This window comes from Papilio machaon, chromosome 1, assembly GCF_912999745.1.
Source record: "Papilio machaon chromosome 1, ilPapMach1.1, whole genome shotgun sequence".
Classification (NCBI taxonomy): Eukaryota; Metazoa; Arthropoda; class Insecta; order Lepidoptera; family Papilionidae; genus Papilio; species Papilio machaon.
Genome location: NC_059986.1, coordinates 3427067 through 3455000, shown reverse-complemented (window position 1 = coordinate 3455000; position 27934 = coordinate 3427067). Strand labels below are relative to the sequence as shown.

Here is a 27934-nt window from a genome sequence, read left to right as displayed (position 1 = left end):
AACTAATTAGCCGGCTTATTATCTTAAAAGATTGTAACGATGTTCGTACTTAAGATAAATTTTAATTTATTACTCTAATTCGGTATTAAGGACAGTAGTCATAAATAGTTTGTTAATGTTTAGAAATTAGCATATGTATTCTAGCCTAGATATAAAATCGGAGTGTATTTGACATGATATTACTGCGAAGAGAACTCCGGGAAAATCCAACATTTAGTACCTTTTGCATGAGTTGAATTCTACCACATTTTCACGGAAAGCGGATGTAAAGTAAGTTATAATTTCATACTATGATGTACAATGGAACATTCCGTTTCTTCTGTACATCCTTTGGTTTCATTAAATGTAATTTCTTTGGATACTCTGTAAGGCACTGTAAAAAGTTGGCACTAGTAACTATAATTTACTACCTGTTGCCCGCAACTCCGTCTGCGCGCAATTAAAAAAAACATATTAGATAGCCTATGTGTTCATCTAGACTATGATCTACATCTTTGCCAAATTTCATAGAGATCCGTTGAGCCGTTCTGGACATACCTTCAAATAAACATCCATCCATCCATCCGTTCATCTGAACATTGGCATTTTTTATATTGAAAAAGCTAGCGCTTATAATATAATATTAGTAAGATTTTAAATAATCCATAGATAAAATCAATGCCATTAAAAAGTATAGCGCTTTACCATAGATTCCTTTTATAGGGTAAGCTTCCGATATGGAAGAAAGGGTTAACCTATCGTATGTCGTAGTCTCATATTTTGAACAAAAATAAAATGGTAATTTTTAATCTGTAACATAAACTTACACTTGTTCCGGTTGGGATGCGTATACTTCCTTTTGTTTCTTGATTTGTTCCGTCCGTGCATTCCTTTCTTTATGTTATTCTTACTTCCTGAGGAAATGCTTCCTTAGATTATATTTCAATAGACATTTGTGATATGTTAGTTTAACTTATCATTACTCTTTTCTCCAGTAAGATCAGTAAGATCGCATAAAGATGATAACTTTCTAAAAGTTATTATTGAAAGTATGACAAGGGTTGATTACTAAATATTTTGAATAAAAATTTTCATTCGGTCAAATAACTATATATATTTATGTCCAATGAATTAAATTAATGTTTAAGAATAAATGTAAACAAGCGTCTCATAGATGTTACATGGATTACTGATTTGCTAAGTAATAAGTTAAGATGGTACTTAATATTTATTTACTAATTCATACGGATAGTACTCACAACGATTATTACATGATCATTTACGTTGAGTAAAGTTAAATCAACTAAACATGCGTGAGACCTAAATGACTAGGCAGATGTAACAACACTTTTCCGACAACTAACAAATCTGTTAACAAACACACTAATTAGACAAATAGTAACTTTCTGCTGTACACAAATAATAATGTAATCACTAAAGCTATTTGACGAGTTTGTATGCGTAGATGTATTGATACAGAAGAATCCAGAGAGTGAATGTGTAATATTATGCTTACCCTTGTAGGTTCCAAGTATGATTGTTAATCTAAGTATAGACCAACTTTTGATTAACTAAACACAAACCTATGATAGTTTAGATTAGATTCATCGTTGGTTTCTAAGACTAAAATTCCCTCTAAAATTTATTGTTATCTCTGTTTTGCCAAATGGACAGAGATGACGTTATGTTTTATACAGAGGTCTTGGTTTATTTATTTATTAATATTTATTTTCATCAATCGAATTCGATTTCACGATAATCGAATACAAATATTCGATTAGTTGCATAGTTCGTTGTATCAAGTCGTAACATAAGTTTTTGAGTTACGTTACACTAACAACAGTTAAAACTAAATAGGCTCACTATTTAATAACTGAGTCTGACAACGCAGTTGACATTGTGACAAGTCAAATCATCGTGTGTGGTCAAACGTTGATTGATATATCATTGCTGCTGCATTGTAATGTTCCTCAAGTATGGATTGGTCAATCTCCTTTTGTCATCACTTGCGTCATACTTCCTAAACAATGGGCACGATTTGACATATGCCACGCTCTTTGTTTAGTTAATAATATTCCGAAAAAAATAGTAGAATGTCAAAGAATGTATTAAGAATAAGGACTAACATACATGGACTGCTATGCAGTAGGCAGCTTCTAACTAACAGCAGTTAATGCTTCTGTACACGAACCGCAATTTACAGACGCCTCTAAAAAAAGATTCCATCAGCTCGCCGATTGCTTGAAGTACTTCAAGCATCTTCAGGCAATCGGAATTTCATGCAGTCATAGATGTGAGAATATACCAGGAAAGTTCATAATCAAAATCCATAATCTCTGTCTACCACTCTAAGCTAAAGTCGTGAGTGTACTCAATTGCGGGAAGCATTAAAACTTTGATGTGCACTCTGTAACTTATTCATACAATACAATAAATTGCCGCGAACTCAATTTAAATGTTATTCCTAGTTCAACAAACATTTCAACTACAATGTAATTGCGGTAGCAATTCAGAATAGCGCCAAAATTAAATGTCAAGTACATTTAGTGTCAAATTTGATCTATTCTGTAATCTTACTAATATTACAAACTAGCTTTTACCCGCGACTCCGTCTGCACGGAATAAAAAAAAACACATGATAAAAAAGTTCCTATGTCCGTCTCCTAGTTCTAAACTACCTCCCCATCAATTTTCAGCTAAATCAGTTCGACCGATCTTTAGTTATAGTGTAACTAACACGACTTTCTTTTATATATAAGATTCGAATGTTTACATGGATAGATGTTTGTTTGAATGTATCTCCGGAACGACTCAATGGATCTCGATTAAATTTGACATAGACGTATAGTCTGGAAGAACACATAAGCTACTTGCGGACGGAGTCGCAGGTGACAGCTGGTGCTATAGATTAATAAATTTAAAAAGTACAAATTAAAAAAGCGTCAACCATTGTTTTTTTTACTCTATGTTTATTAAATTAGTATCTATTGTATATAGGTTAGAAGTGACATGAATCTTATTATAGTTAGGTTGGTTGACCTAAATCTATTACAATTAGTGCTTGTTCCTCAATCGTGCAGCGTACGTTTCTTATTTATAGTTTGCTATTGGTCGATAGATTTATATAAGGTTTTCATTAAGAACAGTTGTATTTCATTCTTGTCACGACTATTATAATTGGATAGGGAAAATAAATATTTTATGAGAGATTGAGAAAGCTTTGGCTTCGAGTTGATTACATTTCAGATACGATTTTATAGGCTACTTAAAGTGATTTCAAGCTACATTAAAGCTACTTTAGTAAATACAAGTTGTTGCTGTCTAATTACTTCAATCGAGTTCCATAAATATAATAATTTATTTTATATAATTTAAACACTAGATCCTTCTTTTGACGAAAGTTCTTACAATGCTAACAATAACTAAATACTTGTAATTTTAGAATGTAGTCACAGAGTAAGTAATTTATTGTGTTCCTATTACTTACTACTGCGTATTGTTTTCGTGATGCGTTATCTACATACGAATTGTGCAGAACCTAGAGCAATAAAGAGGAATTGTTGAAGCGGTATAACAACGATCGTTTGGCTACGTGTGGAGAAATACGTCGCAGGTCGCGAAACAGCTCGTCTTTATGTCGTCTTATTATTCAATCAGCAGTCGAGTCGAAGAAAGACATTATTGTGAAGTATTTTAACGGACGAGTTGTGAGAACAAAGACGGACACAGCGCGTACTACGGTAAGGTACAGTCAGCGACAAATCAGCGTCTAGTGTAAGTATTAAAATTTTTAAATGGATACCAGAAAAATATATTTATTTTTACCTTCACAGTACCTGCTCAATACTCGCCATATTTTATTACCAGTTTAATATATGGAATAAATCAATTCTATAAATTATATGTATAAATATTGCGATGCAAGTGTTATCTGATGTTGTCATAAGGAGCTATAGTCAGGAAGTCAAACAAAAATGTATAAAAATACACAATTACAACTTTAAATTAATAAAATTATATGCATAAAATATAAATAATATGACAAAGTATTCTTACAACGTTTATTAAGGCTTTCTAGATGATTCTAAATGACTGTCTCAATTTATATATTGACAATATTAGGCCGATTGGATTCCCTCATTCGCCTTTCAGACAGATCATCGATGTCTTACCTAGTCCTTTAGACTTATCTACAATATCCAACTAACATATAATTTAGCGGGTTATCAATAGAAATAAACGCACTCAGAGGCGTAACTGTAATACTTAGAGCGTCCTTAGTGAAGTTTTAGTATAAAAATGTTCTCTAAGGGACGCTTATGTGTAATGTGCGCGAGCGTGCGTGACGGCGTTAACCTATATCACAACAGTACGTCGGCGTTTACCATTCAAACCGCGGAAGCTGACGCATCTCATTACCATTATTTACGTATTGATGCTGCGCAGGATTCTCACCTCAACTATCTCTATTGGCAACCTATTGAATCTATATATATCTATATATATTATACTCTCTACTTATCTTGAGTAAAAAGATATGTACAATAGTTGGCAAACTTCAAACATGTTTAGCACGGTTCAATGACCCCTCAACTTATGACCAAATTAAAACAAATAAAATGGAATAGGAAGAAAATAAGGAAAGTGATACAATGACTCCTAAATTTTGGTGGAAAGGTGAAAAGAACACATTTAACTCCTATATACTTAGTTTTGATGGATAGTGTCTCCTGAAAAACAAATGGTTCTTAATTGTTTATTTACTCAACCCCAACATGTTACTATACTTTCTGTTCTGTTATACACTTTCTCATAACACAGAGAGGCTTGTACGTTTCGCATACTAACCTTCCCTCGAAGGTTAATCGTGTCTAATCAGGCGTCGCGATTTGATTAATTTGAAAGCAGTCACGCACTCGCGGATCGCAAGCGGCCAACAGACTTGCATACGGTCATAATAACAGGAAACATTCGCTGGGTGCCAAGTTCTATGGGAAACATTTCTACTTGACTCACACGAATTGGACTACATAAATTTGTATGTGAATCGACATTTAAATGACATAATTTTAAAATAATTTTCCGCTTTTTTGTCTGCAAAGTGGAGCCAATTTTGCAGAAATACTGAGATAAGAAGTAAGGTCATTTTAGGTTGGTCAGCGACAATAAATGCCAAATATATTCAAATTTATTTAATTTCCAATCTTGCCACGTTTGGACAGAATCAATTTGATGAAACGTATTACGAATTTATTTGAGATCCATAAAAGTGTGTGTTTTTTTTAATGAATCAAGATGTCCAATGTCGAATACGTTACAAATGACTTTACCTTAAATATTTTAAACGATCATGAATAGTGGCATCTTAAGTGTGACAAATGACTCGAAATGTTATCATAAACTTTATGTGGTTATAAAACTGTAAAAATGATCAGTCATATTGTGTGCCTGACTACGTAAACGTTCCATCTTCGGAATAAGGGCAGAGATAACTCTGTATCTCAGTGAAGGAAGCCCATATTTATGGATGCTGCACAAAGGTTAGTTTACATGTTTAACCTTAAAAGGGTCGTCTTTGTTTTTTCGATAAAAATACATTATACGACGTATGTTCGATGTTAATTTTATTGTTTTTTAATGTCATCGTTTTATTTTGTTCTTTTTCGTTTGTTTTTATGAGGTTATTGAATTGAATTATGCAACTGCATACTTATTTGTTGTTTACATTAGCAGGATTATTTCAATAAATTATTTTTTAAAAACCTACAAGAAAGAAATGTTGATTATTAATAAAAGAATATCCCGATATATATGTATTTATTTTTAAAAGTGTTCAACATAAGTTATTAGTAAGCAAAATTTGTTGATTATTGACAAATAAATATTGTCTTTAAAAGTGTTATGTTATCACTTATGAATACTGATAGAGTAAATATTGTGTTTACAAATGTTACTCATAGCACTGAGATAATTTGTAATAGTATACGAAATCTAATGAGATGTTATTTGTATAGCAAAGGGGCAAGGACACCGTATACAAATTGATTTGAATAATTAAACATGTGAGCGTCGTGATTCGTTCTACGCATTTTTATCGAATGCACCGTAATATTTAAATTGAGTGCAACGATATCAAAGATGTATCGGGTCCCAGTTTGTATGATTGATTACTACATGAGTTTACTCAATCTCAGACATTTAAAAATCAGAATTTTAACGTGACAATACAAATATTTACTCGACAATTTTATTTTATTGTATTCATTAATATTTTAAGAGAATATGTAGAGATATAAACTAACTTTTAATAACGTTTTACCAATAAGAACTTGAATATTAGGGGTAATGCCAAAGTACAAGAATTACATTTTTTATTTATACAAGACTGAGAGAGGAGGGAGAGGCAAAGGGGTATTATAAGAATGTTGGCATTATGCCATACTAGCTGTCGCCCGCGACTCCGTCCACGCTCAAATAAAAAAAAAACTTAATTAGTCGCCTATATGTTCTTCCAAACTGTGTTCTACATACATGCCAATCTCAATTTCAGCGAGATTTGTTTAGGGATTCTGGAGATATCTTCTAACATCCATCCATCCATCCATCTAAACATTCGCATTAAAGAGAGTACATATCATCAGAAAATATCGATGTTAAATATCCCAACCGACACACTATCAGTTAGAGACAGACCTGTGATCGGAGCGGATTCATAATTGGAGCCGTGAGTTCTGCGACACAAATAACCAACATAACTCGTCTTTAGGACGATAAATACTAAATAACAAATCGTTTTCCAGCATTGACAGTGCAGGTAATGGGTGCCGGCATGGTGGTAACCATTCAAACGATTTATTACCCTCTTAAAATATGCCGCGGCACGCTTGCCATATAGGCGTGTGCAAATTAAATCATGACTATTCCAACTTTATGCCGCTTTCTCTCTTAAAATGTTGCATTCTAATTGATATTACTTTTGTTCATACATTTTTTAATTAACATGTGTTAAATTATATGGTAGAGTATCGCACCATCTTTTGCTATTGTTGCCAAAGACTAAATGTTTTCAATTTATAAAAAAATAGTAATACCAAAAAGTTTTAAAATAGACAGAGATTCACCGAATATAAAAATATTAGATTCAAAACTCATATTGTTGGAATTATTTAATTAAAATGAGAAATATTATTGATAAAACGAACTTCGAAAATATTTTAAACTAGCTTTTACCCGCAACTCCGTCCGCGCGGAAAAAAAATAGAAAACGGGGTAAAAATTATCCTACGTCCGTTTCCTGGTTCTAAGCTACCTGCCCACCAATTTTCAGTCAAATCAATTCAGCCGTTCTTGAGTTATAAATCGTGTAACTAACACGACTTTCTTTTATGTATATGAATTATTCACAGAAATTTTATTTCACGACCCTGAAACGATACCTCAAACAAACACTTAAAGATTCGGAGCTTTTTAAAATAACTTTGTGTACTAAACCGTTTTATTATTTTTTAATCTGATATTTTTTATCATGATGAATTACTTCATATTTAAAATAACTTTAACTAATCTGATTTACTTTATGGCGAACTCTAAGAAACCCGAAGTGGATCTCCCGTCCGCCATATGGACATCCTTATTGGAAATATCTTTGATCTCAGCACAACAGAGGATGTAAGTATAAAGCAAACGGAATGCGGAATTTTATTAAAAATCAATAGAATAATATTATTAACAATGAATTAAAATAAATACCTAAGAGCCCGTCCCTAATGGCAAAGAGTGAAAAGTTATGGAAGAGATCATAAGTTTTTTTAACAATTTAGTTATTCAAATCAATGAAAGATGGCCTCTTATTTTGTAACGGTTACCTTTTAAAGGCAACGCTTCGAAAATTAAGTTAAATAATTCTATTACAGTCATTTAAAAGACTACAAAATAGTCGATCGAAAGTTTAGACGCGTTATTGTAGTACTTACTTTTTTGCTTTATGGATAAATTTACAAGAAGCAACATAATATATGAATGCTTATTATCATAAACATTTATACGCTAACATCTACATTGAAACCTTCAAAGCTATTGATGGATAACTTATTGCGAATAATTTGAGTTGCCAATATTCCGAGTAAATCTGTACTCAATTTGTATTTGTTCATCGTAAGTCAATAAACATCATAGTAAAAGATTCTAAAATTAACAGACAAGTTATAAGCTTACGAAATATCACGATAAATTAACGCTTTTGCAGTAAATCTATCAACATAAATTTATTCATGCAATATATCAATTTGCTAAGTGAACACCATAAACGATGAGATTTGTTAAATGCAATACTCAAAGGTAAGAACCTGAGGAGGTTGCGTCGCCGTCACCCGCCTTTATAATATTACTATTTCCAATCCACTTTGATCGCTTACGTAAATTTAATTAAACATTTTATTGGCTCTTATTTAAATATAATATCTTGTATAGAAATTATCGACTCTAAAATTAAAGTTATCTAAGAGAAATCTTCGTTAATGCAACTACTAAAAGTTTATCAATGTCGTTCCGTAAAACAACAAGTCGTATTAAACCCTTGGTAAGTCGGGTTAATGTCGACAACCTGACCAGATACTTTTAATGTATAGAGAAGGATGTTACAAGCTTCTGTGCTATGCCACTTAGAGTCAACTTAAAGGATAGCTTAAAAATTACTCACAAAGTATTCTAACAAATCTGTAGCCGATCAATTGAAGAATTGAGGCTCAACACAGGTTATGGTTTCGTCCAGTACAGCAAATAACTTTAATCAATCAGTTAAGTTACTAAGTACTATAAACCATATTTTAAAATAACCAATGAGTCAATGAGTAAGAATATATAAAAATTTATAATTGTAATATTTGTGTAGAATCTCGACATGGCATGGCCGGGACTGAATGATTAAGTGACGTTTTAGGTTGATTTATTGATGAGGTACCCGATGTAGCAACAATGCGGCTCTCTGTTGTATCGGGTATCTAATTAAACTGCATTGTGCGATGTGATTTGATGATTAATGGACAACTCAACGACCCCATACATTCGATGTATCAATTTGTTATTCATTTGTTTCGATACGTTAACTTTTATACGAATTAATTTGGTTATACAGTTTGTTTATTAGTGATTAACTAAAATCAATCTAACTTCATACTAAAAAATAATAGTAATTACCGTAAATGCATGGCGTAGTAGGTATACTTTTTGTAATTTACGAGTACCTTTCATCTATTATATTATCAAATTAACTATCGAAGTTTACATTAATTAGACTTCTCAGCATATCTGTAATTACACACAAGAGGAAACTTAAGACTTTTGGAACGTAAAATCTTACAATCACCTGAATTACATGCATTCATCCACCCAAATAATGTTTTTATTGAATCCTCTATAACCTTACTTCACAAAGTAGTGAATACATTTGTACTAGAAATGAACAGTAATTTCTTTAGAAAACTTTAGTTAAATTGCTACAATCCTAGCTACCATCATCATGGTTTTCCATTTGCAATAGGGAAACGTGTAACTAACTAGATTGGAGGCGCGTTACGTCGGAGTTTTGTTGTATTTATTTCCTGTACACTTTAATTTGTAACGCAGTTGAACTAGAAGTACGTTAACTTGTAACCACTGCGCTGGCCGCGCTAATCGACTTGTCAGTTTCAGTCGCATTTAATTGAATGAAAAGATTATTTTGTTATATTGTAATGATGGAGAGACTTTTAATTTCTTTAATACTTTTTAATGCTTCTGCATTAAGTCAACGTTACAATTGGCATGTTCAGGTAATTTAAATTAGTTCAGGACTATTCTGACTTTTTTAGGATTTGCGCTTTAGCAATTTTTAACAAATTGATACAATGGCTAATTGACCAATGCATCTCTTTTCATATATCTTGGCGGTCCAAGGCGCGCCCCGTTAAAGCTAAAATTTTGTTTTGCGCAACGACTCGCTCTAAGTAAAGTTAAGAGCCGCCAAGATATCTGAAAACTGTACTATATACATAATTGTTCTCTTTTGTTCATTTACTATCTGTTGCCCGCGACTCCGTCCGCGCGGAATTAAAAAATAAACTTTATTAGTACCTTATGTGTTCTTCCGGACTTTCTTTGCCTTCTACATCTATGGCAAATTTCAGCGTGATCCATGCAGCTGTTCTGGAGATATCTTGTAACAAACATTCATCCTTCCATCCTACCATCAAAACGTTCGCATTTATAATATTAGTAAGATGAATAAAGAATAAAACAACAGAGTAAACCACAGCGTATTTATCTACGGCGTTTTATAAAATTTGATTGATCGCTTGAGATTAGAGGCTCCTCAAAATGACACGATCTTAATCCACGACCTACTGATATGGAGTTGGTCATTTACCTTGTAATGAGTCATCCTATTGCTACCACTTTGGATAATTTTAACAGTTGCTTTTGATATAATTATTCAAAAATATTGCAAGTACTTAGTTACAGAGTCACACGTAAGAAAATATAAATATTTACACACGCACTGTAACAACACTTTAAATATGTAAACGAGGATATCGAATATATTAAAAAAAGTCTAGGCTCTACAAATACCGCATGTAAGCCAATACTACTGCACAAACTGCGGCAGTGTACCAAAGTACTGTCACCGATCTGTTATAAACCTCGTCACTTTCCAATTAGACTAGAACTTATTAAATGTCAGCATGTTGTGGAGAAAACGTATCATCTGTTATTTGATTCTTTATGAAGATATTTTGTTTAGTACAAAGTAAACCATCATTGTCTTTCAGTTTAATTTACACTTTAAATTATTTACACAATCAAAGGTTAAATTCAATAGTTCTTATTTAACGTTTATCTACTATCGAGAAATTATACGTAAAATAGTGGCTCCATTCTCTTTTTCATTAACAGTATGATTATAAAATGTCGAAGTTCATAATTTGTTGGTAACTGCTAAGATCAAGTACAATTTGTATGCGACGTCAATACGAAGAGACGTTTATTACTAGCTCGCTTATAGTCATTAGCTTTTAGTGGGGTAAAGCTCTCGAACATTAAAACGAGCAGAGTCGTCCATTAACATGTAAGGCTTCCAATTTGATCTTAAAGCCTTCAGAGACTGCAAACTAATTGCACGGCAAGTGGTAATGTAAATACACAGTTTCATTGGCTTGTTAGCGACTCGCCGACACACTATCTACATACAAACTACGTCGTGGTGCGTTTTGATAATATCAAAGCTACATTAAAGTTATAAGAGGGTTATAAGACATCAAAATAGTGTATTTTATATTGCTCCTTCGTAAAAGTAGTCATACATTAAGTTGTTAATGTTTAACACGTTTCTATATTTATGAGCTATTTATTGTTACTTACTTTATAGGTCAAATAAGCAATTTAAAATTTACTTACAGTTTTTTTGTAAAAATTGACTCTTGACCCATGGGACTCTTGTCATACTTCCACTGCTGCGATTTTAATCTTTGTTGTCCTAATAAATACTTAATCGGACGTGTTAGAGACGTCCGATCACAATTAGACTATAGGCACTTAAATTACTTTGAACAATTATTCCGAAATAGGCGGTATCTACAGTTGATAGTAAATTAATATATATGTAAAAGTGAACATTTTAACATTTAGAGTAGATTTTGTTCGGCGATCATTAAAAAAGCAATCTGTTTCTTGGAATCTTTTAAACAATTTTTTGATTGAAAAATACATCTCGCGTTGGTAAATTGGCCTATAGCTGTAGCAAAATAAAAGAAATAATTGCGTTCATGTAATGAAATATGAGAAATGAAATACAGTTTGTGAGCTCACTTTATTATTGTTCAATCTTAGATTGCATTAAGTTATTCGTTATGTACATTCCTAGATATTAAAACGTGAGGATTACTGCACCTCCATATTAGAGATTGAATACCGATAGTACAGTGAAGTACACAAGTATAAAATAAAAATAAAACTTGAACTGTCAAAAGAGATAAATGCTAGATAACTGATATGTATGTTGCACGCTTGCTTGCTGCTACAAGGCTTCCTATTAAAGGCTCGGACACTGTAATTATATTACCTGTCTGCAAGTGATAATTCTTCCAGAGATCGTTGTTATTTGATCAGATAGGGATGTAATAAGATTGTAATAAATGTTGTAATGCCGTGCAAACAGTCCATGCGTTAACATTTCATCTGTCCTAGATATTATCTATACTCTAACTATAATATGAAGAGAAATGATTTCATTGTTTGAATTTATTCAATTCCGATTTGAAAAACTTTTCAGTGTTGGGAAGCTATACTATCACCGGGTGACATAGGTTACTAGATTATTTTTTTAATGCTGCGTGGACAATTTCGGAGGCAACTGATACTAATTTGTATTATAAATCTGTTGTTTATATTTTTACATTTTTTTTATTTTATAAATATTTTTTTAAGCATGACATTTCGTATTTATTCAAAATATTATGACCAATTTTGAAGAAGACAACAAACAAACAAACAAGGTAACAAAAAGTGTTGGCGTAGTTACCCTATCAGCCGTGTGATTCTGGGGCGGGTTGTTACTATTAGTGAGGGATAATTAAATGGGGTAAGCAGTGATTTATCCGAGCCGTGAGGCGCGGGACGAATGGGCGGCGGCGGCGGGACCAGCGCGTGCTAACAGAGGCGGGCGCAGGATGAACACTCCGTCACTTGCCCGCCGCGTAGCGTGACGTATCTCGTAGCTCCGTACATGTCACTTCGTAATCGCATACGACTTTCAACGACAGCGTGACAAATGCCCGCCAAAATCTCTAGTGACTGATTATGTGTCTATTTTACAATAAACTTTTGAGTGTCTATAAAACATATTACAGTGATTGTGCACAATTTTAAGTAATGAGCGTAGTTCGCTTTTAAAACCGTTGTAAAGATTTGTTGGTTGCTGTTTTATTTTTTGGATTAAACTATTTTTGTGATGCACTATGAGTATGTGGTAAGAAATTATAAACAATGAATATAAGAGTGAAAAATCACGTTCAATCTACTGAAAAAACAAATAGGAAGCGAAGGGTAAGTGTTAAACTTTTTTATGTGTATTGTACGAACTAAAAAATCTTATTAATAAGTAAAATTTTCGGTCTATGTTCTGTTAAGAAAATCTTTATTTAATTTAAAAGAAGCTACATATAAATATGGTTCATTGCTTTTGCCTTATTTTTTGCATACGTAATTGATAACAACATAACGCCGCAAAACACTTTTTACAATCCTACATTTATTTTTAATTCGTATTTGCTAAAGAAATTATTATTCATATATTTTTTTAATTCGTTGCTTGTAAATTAATAATTTCCTTTGTTACAAAAATTTTAAAGTTTTAGGTAATTTTGTTTTTCCGCACTTTCCATTTGAAGTGACAATTTTAGTTTATCTATTTACTTATGTATTTTATTATTTATATATGTATTTTGTTATTGTGTTATTTTAAGTACCTATACAGATTTATTATATTTCATCTAAACATTCAAAATTTCTTTTTTCCAAACTTTGGAAGATCTTGTTATTCATTGGGCCGCGTCAAAAAATTGTTTTCAATACAATTCTGAACGAAGGTAATTTAACAATTCAATTAAATTTTATTATTTAAAAAACAATGTTTTTAATTAACACATTGGCCATTTGCTTAAAATATGTAGAAATAAGGAAAGTTAAATTAAATTATTCATATTTTCGGTACAGGAAACTGTGGTTTTTACCTCAGTAAGTCATTTGCGAACATCATGTGTTTACAATGACCAATTTAACGTTAGTAACTATTAAAAAATGCAGGGAATTCTCAACTTTAAATAATTACGTTAAAACAAATAATCAATACAATGGTAAAAATAGAATGAAATAAAAAATGTTTTTATGTTGATATTGTAGAATTCGTTTACATTACCGTCTGTAATTAAATTATGTTTCATGTTGTAGTGATTAGTAGCTGATTAAAGTACGGACGATAGTTCAACGATAAAACAGCGCATTCTGAGTTATAAACCTACAAAACTGGGGCCTAAAGTTATCTTGATATTATATAATATTAATAATTTATATATAATACAAATGGATTGCGTAAGAAATGTAGGTATTCACTATAATCGTACATGTACATAAAAACGTTATTAGCAATACGTTAAGCGTCTACACCTTCAGTTTTAACTGAAAAGTCTGACTTTTCAATCAAAATTCTTCAATTTCCTCATATTTATTTTCACGACTAAGTTAAAATTTAAGCTTTTTTTATTTATCCATTTGAATTAAATAACTTTGAATGAATTGAAATAAAATGTTTTTCTTTGTTATACAATTTTAATAGCAAGAGAATATAAAATTATGCATCTTTATTTAATTTAATTTTATAATTTAAACTAATTATGTACTATAATTAAAGAAGCTTAATTTGAGTAAAGTAAATGTTTACTTAAGAGGGAACAAAAAAAGTGTAAATGTCTATTAGTTTATTTAAATACATAGTACTCGTTATCATGAGGTTATGATTCAAGAAAAAGGCATTTTGTTTTACATAATTTTTCATGTAAATCAAATAGAAACACACTATCTAAAATACGATCAGGACTCGAGTTTGGTAAACTTACGATAAATCTACATTAAGTTCTGTTACTATCAATAAAATATCTGTTGTGTAAACTAAATTGATAAACAGTTGTTATTGTAAGATAATAGCATCATTAGTAGAGGCTACTTAATTCCGATCCCTGTTGGTATACAAACCGTCTTAGTCAACATCCAAATATAGCTACGTGTTATTAGAATTAGTTCCATTCATCGGTTAGTGTTGATCTAGTGGCACAAATATCGATCTGTAATCGATATTTGGGCTGTTTATCGATTAAAGATCGATATTTGTTCTGATTTTATAATAGAGTGCGAAAATATCAACCGCTTTCTTATGATATAGAAATTTTCTAACCTAGGCGTTAAAAATGAAACAATCTTGCCTTTAAATTAATTAGGAACGGCTTAACTAACTGACGTATGATCTTCCGTTGACGGCACCGACTAGTTTCGGACCCGTCGGGGGTCTTTCTTCAGGGCGAGTGTTTATTTTGAGTTCTTCGAGGTAGAAGACTTCCGAATCTAGTCGGTGCCGTCACCGTAAGATCATACATAAGTTAAGCCATTCCTAATTCATTTATTTCAATGTCTCACGAAAGTTTAAACAATTTAATTCGTGTCTTTTTTAGTGAATTAATTAATTAGGCATTGAGGTAAGCTTGTTTCCAGCAGTGGGCAGACAAAAGCTGATGTTGATGATGAAGTAAATGTTAAAGAACAGAAGAATTGTCTTTAAACAGTGAAATTACACTAATAATCTATTTTCAACATAAAATATTAGTCACTTCATTCTTTATTGTCGTCTTATTTAAGTATCCTAACTTAATATACACATCATTTATATGAGGACAATACAATTTCAAAGAACTCTATGTATTAACAACCTATTCTATAATGTTATTTGAGACCTAACACTAGCAACTATCTTGTCTATTATAATGCAACATCTGCATAGAAGTTTCTTAGCCTTTGAAAATGCAATAACTCTCTTTATTTAAGAAGAGATTTTAACACGAGATTGTTAAGACTATAAATCATTGCATTCAAAATGTATACAGTGGTCATAAAGTTATTGAAATTGTCTCTTTTTTAACTTGACTAAACATAATATTAAATATAATAGATTTAAAAATAATGAAGGGATTTGAAAGCATGATATTAAACAATAAACATTAGTTTTCTAATATGAGTATTAATCCATTTATGTAAGTAAAAAGAAGTTATATATTTTATCAGAACAAGATTTGCGGAGCTTTTTAGCGTCTACCAGCACACAGTTCTTTTAGGTTATCTAGATTACTTTATAATAACTGAATAATAAACTTTTCCTAAAAGATAAATTGTGTGGTCTTCCTATGTGGCGTGCGGGTAATAATAACTGTCCTTCTTACTAATCTCTGCATTATATTAAGGGACAGGTTAATTAGTAGAGACACGTTTTACCCATGAATTGTAACAAATTAATGTTTTATGAGTAATGTATGTTTGTTTATAAGTGTATTTATGTTTATTTATTAATTGGCTTAATCTAATATAGTTGCGAATATTAAGATGGATGGATGTTTGTTGGAAGGTATTTACAGCACGAATGCATGAATCTCGATGTTTGGTAAAGATGAAGAACACAGTCTGGAAGAATACCAAGACTACCTATAATTGTTATACTTTTGATTCACATATTTACTCTTTAACGCAATGGATCAATACATCTTATTGGAATTTGGCACAGATATATAGAACATAGTCTCACATAGAGTAAATACATGAGATACATTTCAGCCCTTTTTTCATTTTGTACAGACGAAGTCGCGGGCGAAAGATAGTATACATATAAATCTTTGAATTGATTGTCCTTAAGGCGGTAATTGTTTCATGACATGTCTTTGCTATGGCTTTACTAATTACCTTTAACATATTGAGAATTTAGCTTTCTTATTTGTTTTTATGGTAAAAAAATAACATAAAACAAAACTAATTATAAAAATGAAGAATAAAATTGCGACAGATTTAAAAAAATTACTAATTTTTCTCCTTATAAGGCAAAACGGCTGCATGAAAAAATTGATTTTTAAACACAAAAAATCAGAAGGCACGAAATTTGAGTGTAATGTTGTGCAACTTAAATAACGAGACAAGCAAACCCTTCGACCAACCGCCGAGTTTCTCTACATATTTAAATAACGTAACAAATGTAATAAAATTTATTGTATTAATATCAATAAACTTACATCGATATTAAACTCTAAACATCTATATAAAGGCCATCAATAAAGACTCAAAGTACGATTTCTGAGATAAGATTCAAAAATGACTATTTATTACTCACATATACAACAGCAACGGGTTACCTTATGAATGGAAGTGCTATTGTCAACATGGGATCAACTCGTAACAAAACACATATAAATTCCCATTTGATAATAAAAACTGCACGCGCTTCTAAAATGTTTATATTTTAATATCGTCTCTATATAACATAACTTAGAATGAGCTGTATGTTGTCATATGTTAACTTAATCTTAACTTAAGACAAACTTCATTCCAATGGTAATATTGTCGTATATTTAAGAATGAAACTATTGTAGTATTATCAATATGTTATCTTTACTTTTAATCTATTATTATATGACATCCATTTTGTGATAATGTAAAAAAGATCTTCCCATCTTTATTATGTAATGGCAACTATAGTAATCTTACTAATATTATAAATGCGAATGTTTAGATCGATGGATGGATGTTTGTTTGAAGGTATCTCCGGAACGGCTGAACGGATCTTGATGAAGTTTGGAACAGATGTAGAACATAGTCTGGAAAAACACATAGGCAGGCTACTTATTAAGCTTTCTTTAATTCCGCGCGGACGGAGTCGCGATCTAGCTAATATAATATAATTATATAATTTATATATCTTTACGCTTAATTTATGACCAAATATACACCAGGCTCGACGCTACTGCGCATAATACCATCCACATCTCTGAAAATCGCACAGAGTAGATAGCTGACAAAGAGAAAGGTCTCGTCCCTCAGGGATGAGGGAACGATGCAGAGAGAGATGCTTAATTTCGGAATAAACTGGCAAATAAGCTTTCAAAGAATGTATTGTTAAACGATTACATAATAAATAACAATTACTTTCACTAACTAAAATCGCTTCACTTCTATTTGACGTTCGAATACATTTTATTAGATGTATATCTAATATATAAAATTCTCGTGTCACAGTTTTCGTTCCCGTACTCCTCCGAAAAGGCTTGACCGATTTCTATGAAATTTTATATGCATATTCAGAAGGTCTGAGAATCGACTACTATCTATTTTTCATACCCTATTAAGATTTTTTCAATTGCGCGCGGATGGAGTCGCGGGCGACAGCTAGTAGCATATAGAAACGTAACGTATAGAACGTTAAGTATGAGTGTGGAGGGATACACCGGTAGAGGAAGGCTTAGGAAGAGATGGATGGATTTCGTGAAAGATGATATGATCAAGAAGGGGGTGACAATGGAGATGACGACAGACGATTCATTTATAGGACGGAAATACGGTGAACCGACCCTACGTAGGTAGGACAAGGTCAAGGAGATGATGATAGCATATAGAAATAGATTAATTATAAAAAAAATTCCTTTGTATAACATTACTTGATATGTGACTTTCATGGTTATAACATATAAGGATATACTTTAAAGTCACCTAGTTTCGCGCATCTTCAATGTATTGCGTTTCTCGGTTGTATTGTAGCAAGGAGTACCGTTGAACGAAATTGCCCGCTAAGGGCAAGGCGCTGCGCTTTCTCGTTGGGCTATGACTTGTGCATTCTGCACCAATACCGTCTCCGTTACTTTACTTAATCCGTGGAAAGTTTCAATAAATGTTTAATAAAACTTTTGTATCTCACAAGTGACAAGGATTTATATATAAATTCTAAGGAGTTTTCTAATATAAATTAACAACTTCTTACTAATGTTGTTGACGATGGAATCAAAGCCTTTCATGATATTGTACATTAATTCTATTTGTATTTTAACTGTATTGATTTTGTACCCTTTAAATATGTATCTTTGTGTATTTCATATGAATTTGTACTCTGTATTAATACCATAACGTACCGTTTTATTATCTGTGAAATATTGAATATTACCAAGGTAGTTAGAGAAAATGTTTGTACATTTGAATTTATAAAAATAAAGGAATCGCAAGGTAGTCGACACAAAGTACAGTCCCAACCCAGCATTCGGACAGCGAACTGTGCGCACCGTATTGAAACTTTGTGTTTTATTCCTCTCCTCATCGCCGCCATCCTCTACAAAATTGGTCGCTTCGAGCCGAATCCTTAATCAGTGGCAACATTCTCGTGGAGCGTACTGTATATTTTTTCGCGAGGATACCATGGATACACTGGAGGGTTCACCTAATATGGCGATGGAGGAGACACCGCGCACAAAGAAATATTCGTCAGCGTATATTGCGCGACGGATGCAGCTGGAGCTGGCAGCTGCACAGGCGAAGGCTGCAATCAAGATGCACCTCGCCAAGCTGGAAGCGGAATTGGCACGCTTGATGGCAAAGGACAAAGCCGACGACGCCCCAGCACATAACCAGTTCGAAGGCAGCGAACGTGAGAGGAACAGCGCTAGTGAGTGGGTGGAGAATAGCCAAGTTCAAACTTCGGCAGCCTTCGAGCCTCGAGCTCGGAACCTTCCAACAGTCATTAGCAGCGAACCGTTACCCCAAGATGACACGTCACAGGATGAAGATGTAAAGCATGTACAGAAGGAGATGACGAGTCAGCTCTGCACAGCACAAGAGGTCAGTAACCTAACCTGCCAGGCGATCACCCCTGGCAGTCTACAGAATAACAGCGGCCGTTATAATAAACGGTCACATTTTAAAATTGAATACAAAGAACCATTTGAAAAATTGAAGCCAATAAAGGCGATGCAAAAATGTCCGTTATTAAAATATTTTATCGCACGACGTCTCCGAGAATGATGCAGAACATGGTGTGTGCAACAAAGCAGCGCGCATGCCAGCCGCCGCGTACCAAGACACCCGGTCCCAGCCGGCCGCGCCGCCGTGGTTCCCGCCGACGAGCACAGTCGTCATCATCCACGCAAGTCACAATGGACCACATAGCAGCGCGTAAGCAACATAAAACAATGTGTTATTTATTGTGGCTAAAAGTGATAGAAGTGTCATTACGCGTTTCGTTAATTATTATTATTAAAATGTATAAAGCGAACAAAGTCAAAATGCGTTAAGAGAATTTGTATGTTTTCAGTCTAATTATTTTTAATTTTTAGTTGTAACATCTTATTTTCTGAATTTTATTTACCGTTGTTAAGTTTGTTGATTTTTAATGCATGATTTTTGTTAAATAGTTAAAAATTTCATGAATGTAAACATCTATTTAATAGGCGAATATTGCATTTTTACAAATCGCATTGCATTATACAAATGATTTTGCTAACAAAATGAACCTTATGTGTCTTTAAATAATGGTTAATGTTAATTAATACTGCGGTCGCACTCACTCACCAAATCATTCATTTTATCGTTCACCGTAATGGCGAGCACAACGAATATGCAACTTCATGTAAACAAGTTATGAAAAAATTCTTATTGTTAAAAATCTGTTGAAATGTCATCCTTATCACACTGAAAGTAAAGCTCATTATTGCGAGTACGATACTGTAGATTATTCTTTTCGTAATGTGTAAGTTTGTAAAGGAAACAATTTGACTGAATGTATTGATGATGCTTTGTTGACTTATATTTTATCTAACAATTACTTTAGGAAATATAGCTGTGATTATGCAGAGACGTACAGCAGAGAAACAAAATATCAACGCAGCAGATAATTAAGGTCAGTGTTGCACTAAATTATTTTTTGTTTTGATTTTCATCATGATTTAATTATTTTTATTTTCTTTGTTTTTTCTATTTAACGCGATGCAGTGGTGATGTACTTGCACGCATGTACTCATTGCGACATGAGTGACATGTCTAAGCAATGTTTATGTTTTTACGTAGTTAATATATGTTTATTTTCCTTTAACTTTGAATCTTAAAATTTTGAAAATTAAATCGCATGCTTACCCTAAAGCCGTAAAGATTGCGTAAAGATTTTAATCTTACAAGCGACTTATTAACTATTTGTTTTTGGACACTTCACTTCTTTGATTTATTGTATTTTATAGCGACATAAGCCATGTCAACGTACTGTTTAGTTTTTTTCATAATGTTTATTTTATACCTTAGCATTAGCATTCTGCTACTTAAAGTTACTAATGCATAAGAATGCACACCTGGAGACCGTAACATATTGAAGAATAGTTTCATAAAGAAAGTATTTACATTTATTTTTTATTGTAACGATTTACTTAATTACAGTGATAAATATTTTTAAATTTAATATTTTGCTATTAATATTCTTTGCAATTAATATTATTACTGACTGTAGTTACAATAGATTATTAGTTAAACCACAGTTATATTAGATTCAAATGCCGTGAGATATTAATTAAGAAATTAAATCTTACGCACAAATGATTAGGTAATGATTTACTTTGTTTTTTGATATTTAACTTCTTTAATTAATTTATTAATAAGATTTTTAGTTATTTCCACTTGATCACAATAACTGAAATTGTCGACAACAGTGAATTGTTTTAAACTAACTAAACAATTTCAATGAAATGATTAATTTGTTGTGGTTGTTAATACAGTTTTATTAAACTTCTTTAATTGGGTCAATATTTAGTAATTAAATGAGACCTAGTTCCGATAGATAGATATGTCTAAAATTTGGTACACATTTTGTTGTGATGATAATACATTATTTTGTTAGTTGGTGTATTACTTTGAGGTTTAATATTTTTTGAACAAATTTGTTTTGTAATAATTTAGAATATCTGTCATGAATCAATATGACACAGGTCAATGATTACCTGGTCTGCAACCAGATTCTCCTTTACCAGTATTTTGTAATACATCTGGAATTTTTAATGTTAAAAAATACAATTTTTTCGGATTTTTGAGATACTGAAATAGAAGTTTATTCCCAATCATTATAAAATAGCCTGTACATGTATAAATAGGTTTAGCGATTAGCAGGGGCAAGTAAAAGGAGCCACCAGTGAATCTGATAGAAATTCATGATTACATGCGCACTTGTTTTTGCAGTTTGGTATTCTCCAAAATGTAACATGTAACATGAACATAGATAGCAAACTGTTAATTTGTTCTACCGAATCATTCGAGTTATGTTTTTGTGTATTTCTTAGTCTTAATACTTTTTTATATCAAAAGATGGCAAACGTGTATACGTCCATAGAAATCCGCAATTGCAGATGCGTTGCCTACTTCTAATCAACGTAGAAGGAGACGCCTAGAAAAAGGATTTTATCTCGTTCTTTGAGTTTACTAAAAGATCCATATATTTACTTTTATTAGGATCCGAAATATATTGCTCAAGGCTAATAAGACTGTTTAGTAAAGCCTATACAGTTGATTGTTAAAATATACTTGCTTTTGTTTTGTTTCCGTGTTATATTTCGATGTTGGAGCACCTAATATAAAATGAATTAACATCAAAACTTAAAGGAGTGAGAAAAAGATTTTTTGCTGACCAGTGTAACATGATTTCTAATTCCACTTAAAACAGGTGGTCTTTGACAGCTTCATCAACACATAAACGCACTTTTGCGATGCTTTGTTAGAAGCATACGTAGCTGTTCTGTCCAGGCGTTCCAACGTGTTGATGGTAAGGTATTATGTTTGTTTACCACTCTGGTCGGAACATCAGCAGCACTGATAGCTGCACTTATGGCGAGCGCACTCCCGACGCTGACCGATGTCAGCACAGCATGGCGCCCAGGGTCTGCGCTGCGCACCTACGTCTGACCGAGGTAAGTTTGTGAACTAACTAACCTGATCACCATTGAACATTTTTGAATTATATTGTATTTGTAATAAAGCAATAACACTAGGAATTTCTGATCGTCTTAAGACATGGCGCAGTGAGTGCGGCACTAGTCGGATTAGGTCTGGCACCTGGTCGCTCAGGTAGTCTGTCTGGACGATAGGTCGATAGCACATTGATGTAGTGCTGAGGAGTCAGCACTAGGGGGCGGTGTTGACGATGGAATCAAAGCCTTTCATGATATTGTACATTAATTCTATTTGTATTTTAACTGTATTGATTTTGTACCCTTTAAATATGTATCTTTGTGTATTTCATATGAATTTGTACTCTGTATTAATACCATAACGTACCGTTTTATTATCTGTGAAATATTGAATATTACCAAGGTAGTTAGAGAAAATGTTTGTACATTTGAATTTATAAAAATAAAGGAATCGCAAGGTAGTCGACACAAAGTACAGTCCCAACCCAGCATTCGGACAGCGAACTGTGCGCACCGTATTGAAACTTTGTGTTTTATTCCTCTCCTCATCGCCGCCATCCTCTACAAATGTTATGAATGCAAAATTTTGAATGGATAGATGAATTAATGTTTATTACCAGATAATATAAACTTAAGTTCGGCTGAACAGATCAGAATTAAATGTAGATCAGATACATATACAGTCGAGATAGATAGATAACAATCTAAAATAGTTCTACTAACTTAGTTGTTTTTTTATTGTACGTGGACTATAGTCAGTTTTGAAATAAAAATTTTACAATGAAGTGCGCAACTATTTTCATATCCATTGACGGAACTGAATCACGTTAGTCAATGTTATGGTAATAGTTATTTTTATAAATCATTGAAATATTTATCTACATTAAGAAAAAAATGGAAATATAAAACAAAGTAAGCCAAGAATCAGTAAGTACAATAAAAATCATCAAAATTTCCTCAAAAAAAACACTAACATTTAATTATTGTTATTATACAACTGCATTCGCCTTCAATGAAATACAAAATATTAACCATATCAAAACTTAAATTCAAGTTTATTATTATAACGAAGTGACCTCTGACCTTAGGCGGCGTTATCGCTAAAACTAAACTACGAAATTGTACAAGAGTTAGAAACATTCATGAACAAAACATGACGTAATGTTCATTGAAGATAGCCGCGTGCAACGTGCGTTTCCTTAATCAACATCCTAACGTATTCAGAATTGTTGTAAATATAATTATTACGTAGACGTTATACGAATGCAAGATGTAAGGGTTGCTTTACACGGACAGCTTCAAGCAGGCGCGCTGTTAGTAATATTTTACAAGTGACAACACTGCGGCTTGTACTGCGCAAGGCAAGCGAATCTTCGACTGCTCGAAGCAGTCTGTGTATTTTGGCCTTTAGTTGTTTGCTGCATTTCTTCAACTGCAATTAATCTTAAAAGAATGCGATGACTGATACTTTGTAAGTACGTGTTAACAATACTGATTGAATGACAAGTTTCTTTCAGTAAGAAATACTGTTCCATAAATAGCGATATATCTGCAATTCTTTTCTTAATTTAAATGTTTACGAGAAACTAGCTATGCCCGCGTATTTGTCCGCGCGGAATAGTGTTTTGGTTAGCATTTGGTAATAAAACCGCAAATATCACATCAGAATAGCTCAAATGTTTTTTCTCTTGTCGCAAACTTATAAAACATTCACATAAACCTTACATATTTTAGTTTATTTATTGTTATTTTAAACTATACTTTCATATAAATTCCCCTCCCTTTTCAACCCCTATTTCACATTAATAAGTATGCTATGTCTTCTCAAGCTATCCGTGTATCAAATTTCATTTAAATCGGTTCAGTAGTTTTGGCGTAAAAACGAGACAGACAGACGGACAGAGTTAATTTCGCATTTATAATTTTGGTAAGGAAGTAATGATTAAGGTACATGAAAGAGAGAATGAATGAATTTGAATTTTTATTGATGAACACTTTTATACACGTTTTATAAACACGTGTCTAGATGTACAATGAGAAGTGTGGGGCGCCCTCTCTTCTGATTGAATGATGACCGCTCATGTGCAGCTGAAAGTGGCTAAAGAGGATTATTATTATTATTAAAGCAATGAAAGCAATGAACTTAAGAAAAAAATTTTCTTAATATTATGTTATGTTTGGGTATTTCCATAAGCTTTTGCATAATCTACGAATATTATTATTATAGTTATTATCTGTATCTGTATCTCACCGTGTTCATTTTATAGCTATTTCCTATTTGACAGCAGCTAAAAAGCACATCGAATACAGATACCACATCACATGGACTAACTACAATTTACGTTAAAAGACGTAAAATTACAACACTTTTTCTCACATAACATTAGGTAATATAACAGTTGCTACTCTTATTTCATAATATCATTTACTCTATGAACCAATTTTCATAATATAACTTAAAAAAAGTCAAATAATGGACGCAGTGTATGAAATTTGACATTGCTCTTTCGACTAAATTTCGGCTTTGAACAAATAATAAAAGAGAACCAAATTGATGTTTTTGTTTTTTGCTAACGTTTACTTATTTGATTACATTGTGATACAAAGAAAACTTTGTACTGAAAATAGCAGACATTAATAGCATCGGATGTTTCTCCAACCGGCAATGGTAGGATTATTCGATAAGTATGCGGGCCCCGGGCGCGGCGCGAGGACCCCTCGTGTCCGGTGCCCAGTGTGCTCGCTATCACTCGATTTATTTTTAGATAATGTTCTTCGAGTATTACATCAGGTCTTGTTTGTCGTCTAACAAAGCTCCAAAGCCGCTGTCATAATTTAACAGGATAATCAGACAGAGCAAACAGATTACAAAGCGAACGCTGTTATCACTACACAACTGACGTTTAATGACGTTGTACATTTTATCACGACGTCGGATCTCTGACTTCCAGAATGGTTTATCGTAAGAAATACAAGTTTAGCTCACGGCAATGCTTGTAGGTTTGATAACTTTATGAAATAGATAATACTAACCACTTACTGTAGTGTATTGTTACGAGTTACGAATTGTATCTAATCAATTATGAAATATTGTATTTATATTATTGTATATAAATATGTATATTATAAAATTGTAACATGTAAAATTACACAGCCTTAGTGTCTGCATCCTCACAGTTATGTTTTGTTCAAATTATAACTCAATAATTTCACATGAAATAATTCTATTTATGTATATGAATTTGTGGTTTTAAATTGGTCATTAACTTAATTATTAATGCGCGTATACTAACAAATAAATAATTTATAAATACATTAATAATATGTGTCTAACAACCGTTAACTTCGAGCGATCCATATTAAAAGCGAGAACCTAATCTACAAATTATCGCTTATAGAACACATCCGAAAATTATGGCGGGCATCTATCAATTTCTAATTACCATACGCCTACATTTAAACTATTTTACAACCATTAATGTCTTGTCTTGTGTCTTAAATCAAGCACTGAATAAAGCTTATCATCAGATCAATTAATAAAAGTCGAGGTGGTCCAGATTATAAACGAGAGAGGATGTCGATAAATCTGTGGTAATCAGTGATCATAGTTTTTTCGCTCAAATTCGTTAATACCAAAATGTTCCAAGTAACACACTTAACTGTTTGAACATAAATGCCTAACATTAGCTACTCTTTACAATATCACTTCACTTAATCCCAATATTTTCACGTAATAACTTAAAAAATACAATAACGCATTGGCTGCCATGTTTAAAATTTGACTTTCCACTGTATAATTATTTTAGGTGTTATAAAATTTAAATATAATATCGAAGCTCAGCGAAGCTACCCCTATATAGAGTCACTGTTGGTTTAAATTAATTATTTTGGTCCGGTAAAATACGTTATGAGATGTATTTATTTGTGTTTGTGAATATAAGAGTAGTTGGTGAGATGGGCGGGCGGCGCACGGAGATAGCGGGGTCACGTTCCTAAGATAAAACGCAAGATAACGACGACGTCTTCACTGCACGATTGTCTCACTACACATCTTATTATTTGGAATTGGTTACCAATCGTACAAGCTAATACGATTCGTAAAACATATATTTGTAAGACAGTTAATTTGATTTAAATGAAGGTCCGGAAAGTAAAAGGTTTAACATGAAATTTCCTATGGGCAAAAGGTTTAAAACATAAAGAAGAAGGAAATAAAATGAAGAAGTACAAACTGAAGTTCGATAAATCGAAGGTGATTAACTATACTCATTACATCTAACAAATGACCCATGACTATCTATAATGCATGACTTAGAGTAATAATCCTGTCGATTCATTCAAACATTATCCTTCGTTATTTCAACATAGGTATGAATTTCTCTGTAAAGATACAACATTAAGTTACAAGAAAATGTACACGCTAGTGGATTGATATCAATATAACTGGACTGATCTTTGTAATATTATTTTACCTTTGCAAAGAAAGAAAGTATATAAAATATTATAACAAAGTAGAAAGCTTTCTTTATAATATTATTCTAGAACATAATTTTCTTGTTCTTAAAGAAATTCAAATGTATTTAAAATAATTTATTTAATGTCTAATCTCTTCCAAAGTAAGCAAATTGATTATAAAATATTATAATTAACGTCAATGTGTAGGGTAAAATTATATGTAGAGAAGCCTGGGGCTTTCCTCGACATGCATTTAACTAAAATAATAACGTATTTGGTATTGAATCGCCTAAGGAGAACTGGTTAATGCTTTTTAGTAAAGCCTATATATAATTTAATTCATTCTTGATATCATCTAAATTATAAACGATTCAACATGAATCAATTGCCCAGTAATCGATTATGGCCTAAAATAATTTGAAAACACAAGTTTAATAGATTTTCTTTTAATTATTAATTCTGTTACGTACTCTACCTAAAACCGCAATAAAAATAAATAGAATATAACTTAATGTAAAATTTCAGGTCTTATTTATTTCGTATGTAAAAATTTTTTTAGGCCATAAATACGCCGAAGAAACAAAGACCTAAAACCACGAGAGCGAAACTGCGGACAACAGCTAGTATTTAATAATTCATACAATTATTTATGTATTTATATTTTTATACTCATAAATTAATAATTCTGATAAACTTTATCGTGTCATGTGAAATCGGTTTCCTCACTGGTCATTAAATAAATGGCCGTTTCGTTGACCCAATGCATGGCTACGTGTATTTCCCGCTAGTGTCAACCGTCAGTACATTTGTATTCTAAGAAATGTTTTTAGAAATAAAATTTCCTTATATACAATGTTTTTAAATTGTGTTGTAGAAACAAGTTAAGTTAAGAATAACCAACGTTTTTTTTTATTTCTGATTTTATTTTAATTATCTTTTATAATCTTCCAAAGAAGCGT

The 27934-nt window shown here is 32.2% G+C and overlaps 1 protein-coding gene across 2 annotated transcripts in view; it reads left to right on the top strand.

Annotated features, from left to right (window-relative positions):
- Positions 1–12701: 12701 nt before the first annotated feature.
- Positions 12702–27934, top strand: part of LOC106714211 (BDNF/NT-3 growth factors receptor) — a 36821-nt gene continuing 21588 nt past the window's right edge. For both annotated transcript variants that reach the window (XM_014507185.2, XM_014507184.2), the window contains exon 1: positions 12702–13056. In XM_014507185.2, coding sequence (XP_014362671.2) covers positions 12997–13056 — 60 coding nt within the window. In that variant the 5' untranslated portion in view covers positions 12702–12996. The remainder of the gene's footprint in view (positions 13057–27934) is intronic.